The 8452-nt window shown below is 39.4% G+C and overlaps 1 protein-coding gene across 3 annotated transcripts; it reads right to left on the minus strand.

Annotated features, from left to right (window-relative positions):
• Nucleotides 1-556: 556 nt before the first annotated feature.
• Nucleotides 557-2721, minus strand: LOC134618662 (uncharacterized). 3 transcript variants are annotated; one of them, XM_063464162.1, is made up of 5 exons: nucleotides 2526-2700; nucleotides 2066-2160; nucleotides 1811-1911; nucleotides 1194-1349; nucleotides 557-1088 (listed from the first exon to the last, which is right to left on the minus strand). In XM_063464162.1, the coding sequence occupies exons 1-5, from the start codon at nucleotides 2630-2632 to the stop codon at nucleotides 633-635; spliced, it is 915 nt and encodes a 304-aa protein (XP_063320232.1). In that variant the 5' UTR covers nucleotides 2633-2700; the 3' UTR covers nucleotides 557-632. The 3 variants fall into 3 exon arrangements, with proteins under 3 accessions (XP_063320232.1, XP_063320247.1, XP_063320239.1); XM_063464177.1 differs by lacking the exon at nucleotides 557-1088 and having other exon boundaries at nucleotides 1213-1311; nucleotides 2526-2717; XM_063464169.1 differs by lacking the exon at nucleotides 557-1088 and having other exon boundaries at nucleotides 1236-1478; nucleotides 2526-2721.
• Between the last annotated feature and the right edge of the window lie 5731 nt (nucleotides 2722-8452).

An 8452-nucleotide genomic window follows, 5' to 3' on the forward strand; every position in this document is an offset into this window, starting at 1 on the left:
TAATGTATTTAAAGTTTAAAGGGTTTTTTCAATGTAGGGAATGAATTATTCAATGTGTTTCAAAGTGCACCATGTTTTCATTCATTTTTATCTTTTCTTAATATTCTTCTGTAATAATTTAGTAATTTTTTCTGTCAGTTATTGTGCTATTTCCTTTATTCTAATCTGTATTTTAGCTTTACGACCTGTAACTAAATGTTTAAAATTCAGAACAATTTAGAAGATAGAAGACCAATCATCATGTAGCTACCAAAAATAAAAACAAGAAAAAAATGGCTATCTGAGTAGTATAAGTGCTTAATATCATGAAGCTAATGCTAAAGATGCAGCAAATAATGACAGTTTAACATAAAAAAAATAACTAAATCTAAGAATGAGTAACCACAGAATGTATGATTAACTTGTTATCAAATTTATAAATGAATGACATTTTTCAAGTTTATTGTCATTATGATTCAGACATAATGCAGCTATAAAGATCACATTTGGTACCGAACACTGATCATATCTGATAACTATTGCAAAAGAATAGAGAATTTAAAAAACTGAATAAAAAACACAGCATTGTATATCATTAGAGAAAAGGCATTCACACATTAAAAGTGAAACTTGGGAGCTTTGTGTCTTTTTAATTATTTCTTCTTCCATACAGGTATCAATGTCTGTCTGGGAGCTACACCACTGGAGCATGCTGCATAAGGGCCACTTGTTTTCATGCATTCAGTGAAGATCTTCAGGCACACAAAACAGAACTTCACCTTACATCGAGGACAAACAAGCGATTTACAATACTTCTTATTGTGCTCCACTAGGAAGCCACAGGTGAAACAGGCACGTACAGAGGGACACCCGTGGACTTCCTTCACAGAATCAAATGTGATATCTGGGCAGGTTTGTAGTACTTTTAGTGACTGGTTGCAGCAGCCATAATTTTCACAGCGGTCCTTCCGAGGCCGTGCACCCTTCCACTCCCTCAAACACTGCCAGCAGAATTCAAACGGCCGTCCTTTTACTGCTGTGCACACTTTACAAAGGACATTCAAGTCTGATCCATTCTCTCTCATCAAAGTGGATCTGCATCCAGGACACTACATGGATTCAGGAGAGTGACAGTATTTAATATGCAGTAAAATGTTTTATAAGAAATACTTTTCTGTTTTCATGAAATTGTAGTATTTTAGTGAGATACTTACTGCTTTAGTAATAAGTGTCTGCCTGTTAGTGTTGACTGCCAAAGTCTTCTGAAAATGCTCAGTTTCTTCAGGGGTCAGCAGAGCCATTTTACAAACCTCTGAAAAACTCCACTCAGCACTACAACCAGACCCGCCACACACAAATCTGCTTTCACCCTTTGTTGAAATAATCACAGATAATTTATCTCACTCCAAAGAAGTTGATGATACCAGCGAAAACCCCCAGCATCATATCCAGGAGAAGTCAAGGTAGGCTGTCATTTTCCCAAGGAGGCACATGAGAAACTGGGAGGGAGGATGGCCACAAACACTAAAAGATTTGGCTCACCGTTCTGAACCATGCACTTACTAAACTTTTCTTTGAAGACACATTAGTGTAGAATAGCAACTGATCAGCAGATACATTAATAACTTGTGTTTTTGTTTTATTCAGAAGCTGAAGGCCTAAAGTAGAGGTGACTGGGTGCCTTTGGTGGTGGTATCTATTTCCTTATGCCGTAGTTATTTATCCACCCCTGGTTTGAGCTACACTTCAGTGTGAGTGTATGTAGAGGGGAGACATATTTCACATTTCCACATATTGTTTATTTTAACAAAGACAATCCTTAGTTGCCTACCTGGTCCAACAACCTGCGACACCAGTTGGTGAGAGAGGTCGGGGTCACAACGTGACCACAGGACATCTGAGCTCTGAGAGATTTGAAGCCTTCACACAAAACTGAGAACAATCACACACAAGAAAAAAAAAATCAGATTTATGCAAGAATAAATGTTGGTTGATGTGTTTGTTTGGGTTTTACTATTGCTACATTATATTTTGATATGGTTGACATCACTTGGTTGACACTGAAAAGTGCCCACGTGATACTCACAGTCCAAATCATCCTCTTTATCGACAAATTTGAGCGTTGGGTCATGAGGGTCGTAACACTTCTCCTGTTTTGTTGGCACGCTTGGGGGCGTCACACTGCGAAACAACAACAAACAGATCAAAATGAACAAACACTTCCGGTTTCACTTTAAAGAGCAAAATCCCACAGGGGGCAGAACAGTGTGTGTCTGATGCAGTGATGCGCAGACTCTTTCAAACAGTTCGTGTTTCTTCTAAACATCCAGTATAAAGTTTTTAATCAGCGGCTTCAGGTTTCAGTATCACTGTGATGTCAGCCTGTGACACTGAATGATCGGAGTAAAAACAGCGTGTGCTCTCCCGTGCGCAGTTTCCAAACATAAAAAAGTCCAATCATAAGAATTGTTACGGGTGAAATCAGACCAGCGAATGGAACACAGAGGGAGAGAGAGAGAGAGAGAGTGAACCACGCTGAGTATTACCTGTGCAGCAGACCGGTGGATGAGGCCATCGTCGCTCTAGATACAGCCAAAAAACGTCGGCCGCGGTCATGAGCATAGCAACAGCTGACTCTGAGTGACGTGAACATGGAACTTGGCCTAGTGAGCGCTGATAAGGTGAAACCCGCCTCTGCGGACTTTGTTCGTTCCTTTCTTTAGAGACGCTCTTGGTCGTTTATTCCAGTTTTTAGTGGTCTATCTTGAAAACTCAAGTTTAGGCTGGTAGGCTGGTTTTCATTCCAGACTATCTCAGAGCAGTTGTGTACAGTTTTCAGGTTTAGTGGGAGTCACTAAAATAATGAATATATTCAGAGAATTCAGGGAGTATGATGTCTTCGGGTGGAACTGAGTCTTGCGCAGTTAAATGTACATTAAAATGTACAAAAACATTAAAATATGTACAGAAATTACACTTGGATGAATCATTAATAATAAAAACAGATACTGTCCATCAGTGGCGGTCCTAGCCTGTTTGGCGCCCCGGGCGAACACTTCCTCTGGAACGTATATATATATATATATATATATATATATATATATATATATATATATATATATATATATATATATATATATATATGTGTGTATATATATATGTGTATATATGTGTATATTCTCTCTGTTTGTGCACCTCGCAAACGGAGGGCGCCCTTACTCCCAGCAAATGGGCAATAGAAAACCGATCGGTACCTATGCCATTCCCAATATGCGCTGGCATGATGTCGGGGCAGCATGAGTACGAGCAATTTTTTATTTTTTTTTGCCGATGCCCGTGATGCCGCCCCCCACCACGATGTCGCCCCGGGCAACCGCCCGTGTCGCCCGTATCTAAAACCGCTGCTGCTGTCCATGTTCAAGTGGTTGACACAACTATCGAACCACAGTCTAAACACTGTTATGTTAAAATAAATCATAAGATTTCTTTTAACTCGCTTGGGAGAAAATGATAGTGAAACTGTCGAGATATGGAACTTCCCTAAGCCTCCCGGGGCATGTTTTGGTTTGCTTTTCTGACAAAGCCTTGAAAGTGACAGCCCATCTCGTTGACTAAAACGCCATCACCTCATCTGATCCTCTCACAACCTGAAGAAAGTTCTTCCACCTCACACACGATCCAGACAAACACAATGTGCAAGTACAGCTTGTCTGTTCGCTCACCTGGAGGTGAGATGGGGGTTCTTAAATTAAACCACTCCAAAAAGCAGCAGAAGACGGTCAGTGACCTGAAGAAGAGAGCGCTGAAGCTGTTCCAGGATAAAGGTAAGCCTAAAAACTCAAAGCAGATCAAAGAGAGAAACTATGGCAAGACAACAAATGACGTTGACTGTATTGTAAGCCTGCATTCAAGTGTCCTCATATATTTTAAGAATCTTTTAAATGATATATTTTTAAAGACTATATGAAGTTGGTTTTTATTGTTACGAATGTCCAGATTTGGTTTGGCCTTCGTTATTTTCAGTTTCAATTCGTTTTATTGTTACCTGTGTTATTTGTGAAGTGCGAGAATGCAGAAGCACAATAATACAACACAACCACAACAAACATATATTCAATGACAAACACATTTCCCGTGTTCTGTGTCGCTTTTGTTAGGTTTTTTGTTTGTTTGTTTTTTTGGGTTTTTTGCTGGTGTTTTGTTTTGAAACTCCAATTATGTTGTTATTTATTTATTTATTTATTTTATTTTACCGTTAAAATAATTGCTTTTGACACTTGTGCTGTCTGAGTGCAACTTAACAACAAACAAAAACCTCCAGTGATGTTCAGGGAACATGATATAATTATTTGTGACATGTTTATATATTTAGTGAGGTTCCTCTCTCTCCTGTGTTGTGTATGTAGGATATCATCTGGGTGAAGTTCGGCTGGTTGTCGAAGGAAAGCCGCTGGATGACGACTCTGCATCTCTGTCTGAATATGGGATCAAACCCTCGTCCGTGGTGCAGATGGTGGCGAGGGTCCACGGAGGCTGATAAAGACCAATATAACTGTGTGTGAAGTGTATCTTTGGTTCACTTTTACACCTTCGGGTCTTCCTTTACATTTTAAGACTCTCAGCATACCTATTTAGAGTTGAGCACTAATCAGAAAATATAAATGATAAATAATAGATGTAATAGTATTTGTCTTTTTGTAAGGTTTGTTTGTTTTCACTTATAACCTGTGTAACTCATTATTATTTGGAGCACCAAAGAAATGGCAATACATGTACAGTTATACACAGCGCACCCCACAATATAAATATTACAGAAAAAGTAATATTTAAATCATATGTCAATATGTTTATCTTTCACAACTATGATTTAACTGTGTCATCTTTGGTCTTTGGGTCTCTTTGGGACATTTTAAGACTCCTACCTATAAGCTACATATCACAAGCTGTAAATGATGAATAATTAAGGTGTAAATATTCCCAAGAAAGTAATATTGAAGTCATTTGTTTATATTTAGTTATCTTTTTCCCCAGCATATTCACATAAATATTGTGCTTTTATTATGTATAGAAATAAAAGCAATGATCAATGAAATTAAACCTGTTGTTCTCATTCCCAGATCCATATTTTTGTTCTTGCAATATTCTAGAGCATCTTTGCATGACTCACAGTTCAAAACTATCCTTATTCATCATATACTAGGTAGGCCTTAGCTCAGCTCTTCCAAGCTTTTACTCCAATTAACTTTTTTTTTTAATCAGCAATGGTAGATTCTGAAAATGCAAAGAGGAAACAGATTAACCTATGATATTGTTAGCTATTATAATTAATCAGGAACAGTCAAAATGCTGCATGCTTTCTTTACACCATTTCATCCAACATTGTTAAACTGGAGAAATGCATTGGTGCATGTGTTTTTTTCCAGTCAGTCACATGATACAAATCTCATGACCTCATATGGCAAAACGAGCATTCACATTTTTAAAGAGCTTTTTATATACATAGCCATCAACATAGTTTTAGAGCGCATGTTTGAGACTTCTAGCAAATAAAGCATGTTTAGGCTTTACAATTGTGTTAATTATTATCTATATTCTGTTGTATCTCATCTGCTTTTGATTGAAAAAGGAGAAGGAAGGTGGTGGAGTAAAATGAGATTTAATACAAAGTAAATTTGAAATATGTCAGCTATTTGGGGGGGAAATGAAAAAGCTAAATGAGGAACTATACTCAAGGTTTTTGGTTCCTTTTACAGTCTACATGTTTACAGTGAGCATGCACTGTGAACATGTAAATTATCAAATCAAATCAAATCAAATCACTTTTATTGTCACATCACATGCGCAGGTACACTGGTACAGTACATGTGAGTGAAATTCTTGTGTGCGAGCTTCACAAGCAACAGAGTTGTGCAAAATACAATAATGTAAAACAAGCAAAATATAAAAATGGCTAATCTAAAAAGTAATAAATATATGTACAATATGTAAAGGTATATACATTACTGAATGTGTATACTAAATATGTTTTTCTACGTGTGTGTGTTTGAGTGTGTATATAGTATGTATATACATGTTTTACAAATGAAATAAAGTAAACAATAAAATAAGATATATAAAATATACAGAGGTTGGTATGTGGAAAACAGTGGTATTTATATACAGTATGGAGTGCATAATGTTGAAGTTCCAGTAGTGAGGGTGAGGTGTCTATGAAGTGTTCAGCAGTCTGATGGCCTGATGGAAAAAGCTGTCTCTCAGTCTGCTGGTACGGGACCGGATGCTGCAGAACCTCCTTCCTGATGGTAGTAGTCTGAACAGTTTATGGCTGGGGTGACTGGAGTCCTTGATGATCCTCCCCGCTTTCCTCAGGCACCGCTTCCTGTAGATGTCTTGGAGGGAGGGAAGCTCACCTCCAATTATCCGTTCAGCACACCGCACTACTCTCTGGAGAGCTTTGCGGTTGTGAGCGGTGCTGTTGCCGTACCAGGTGGTGATGCATCCAGTGAGGATGCTCTCAATGGCACAGCGATAGAAGGTCCTGAGGATGCGGGGGCTCATGCCGAATCTCTTCAGTCTCCTGAGAAAGAAGAGGCGCTGCTGCGCCTTCTTCACTGTTTTGTTTATGTGTACTGACCACGTAAGATCCTCAGCCAGATGTACACCAAGGAAGCGGAAGCTGCTCACTCTCTCCACAGCGGCGCCATTGATGGTGATGGGGGTGTGTACTCCTCTGCACCTCCGGAAGTCCACTATCAACTCCTTTGTCTTTGCGACGTTGAGGGTGAGATGGTTGTCTTGACACCAGTGGGTCAGGGCGCTGACCTCCTCCCTGTAGGCCGTCTCATCACCGTTGGTAATAAGACCCACCACTGTAGTGTCGTCCGCAAACTTCACAATGATGTTGGAGTTTCTAGTGGCCGTGCAGTCGTAGGTGTAGAGTGAGTACAGGAGAGGGCTCAGTACACACCCCTGTGGAGCACCAGTGTTCAGTGTGATGGGGGATGAGGTGGTGCTGCCCAGTCTGACCACTTGGCGTCTGTCAGACAGGAAGTTAAGGATCCAGCTGCAGAGGGAGCTGCTCAGTCCTAGATCCTGCAGTTTCCTGTCCAGCTTCGAGGGAACGATGGTGTTGAATGCTGAGCTGTAATCTACAAACAGCATTCTCACATACGTGTCTCTCTTCTCCAGGTGTGACAGGGCAGCATGGAGTGTCAGGGCTATGGCATCATCAGTGGACCTGTTGTGGCGGTATGCGAACTGTAGAGGGTCCAGTGAGTCGGGTAGTGCAGAGCAGATGAAGTTCCTGACCAGCTTCTCGAAGCATTTGCTCACGATGGGGGTCAGGGCTAAATTATTCTGTATTGTTAGTGTGGCCTACAAGTGACCCACTTGATGGAGCAGTGACTGTAGGAGTACTTAGTCTGTCACAGTGAGGTTGAAAACATGATGTGTGGTGTTTCAGATTGTACAACAGTTAGAAATAACAACAATAAAAAAAAATTGGAGGTAGAATAATCATAAATGTGTATTTTGTTATGGTATTTTTTTACTGTTATTGCAAAGTATATTAGTCAGTTAATGTATGATTGCCTACCAAATCAAATCTCAGTAGTCCATGTACACACCAAATTCCACAGTGCAAAGTCTCTGACTGTCAGTACCTGTCACCCCTCTAATTCACACACCTGATATACAGAGTAAACAAATAGAAAGTAAATACAAAGATTAGCCACCAGGTGGCTGAAGGTGAAAATACAATTGAGACATCGACTTTGAGAGAACATCTGACAGCGTCAGCTCTGCATCACTTCTATCTCTGCCATGACTGCCAGCCATATTTTCGTTTTCAACTGCTGGGTGTCTCTTTGGGTGGTGAGAAGCATAACTATACTGCTTTCAAGTTTGATTGAAACACATTCATAAAATACACATAAATTGTGTTGAGAGTACTTTGTAGCAGTACTTCAGCACAAAGCTTTGATGGATCCCTTTGCTTTGGTTCTCTGTCTTATTGAACTGGTGAACTCTCTCCTCAGTCTCCATCCTCTGGAGTAGTGACTTGTATGTATTTGGATGCATTCCACACTAGTTTCTCTGTCCTTGCTTGTGGAAGCCCACAACACTGTTTTATTGCAGATAAAACAGTGTTGTGGGCTCTGTTCCACTGTGGAGGTAATGGGAAGGGGCAGGTATATTTGTATCCTCCGCTCTCAGGACAAAGATGAATGGATGGATGAACACACCAATTATTGTGTAATTATTTATTATTATTTTGCGTACCAAAATTTACATCAAAAATGTAAAAATTAAATGTAATAAAATAATAAAACAAAATCTATGTTGATTGAAATTCAGCTACACATCATGAAATCATTTGATTTTGTCCCATGATTAATTCCATGGTTTTGACATGGTTCCATTCATAACACTGACCATAACTGTCTGTTTAATATCTGTAAAAATCTTAAAATTT

Source organism: Pelmatolapia mariae, linkage group LG3_W, assembly GCF_036321145.2.
Source record: "Pelmatolapia mariae isolate MD_Pm_ZW linkage group LG3_W, Pm_UMD_F_2, whole genome shotgun sequence".
Lineage (NCBI taxonomy): Eukaryota > Metazoa > Chordata > Actinopteri > Cichliformes > Cichlidae > Pelmatolapia > Pelmatolapia mariae.

Excerpts from the sequence above, each read along its gene's own strand:
- LOC134618662 (XM_063464162.1), bottom strand. The coding sequence starts at position 2,632 with ATGTTCACGTCACTCAGAGTCAGCTGTTGCTATGCTCATGACCGCGGC. Across the intron at positions 1,912-2,065 it reads TAAAGAGGATGATTTGGACT|TTTTGTGTGAAGGCTTCAAA; the intron begins GTGAGTATCACG and ends GATTGTTCTCAG. Across the intron at positions 1,089-1,193 it reads AGACACTTATTACTAAAGCA|TGTCCTGGATGCAGATCCAC; the intron begins GTAAGTATCTCA and ends GAATCCATGTAG.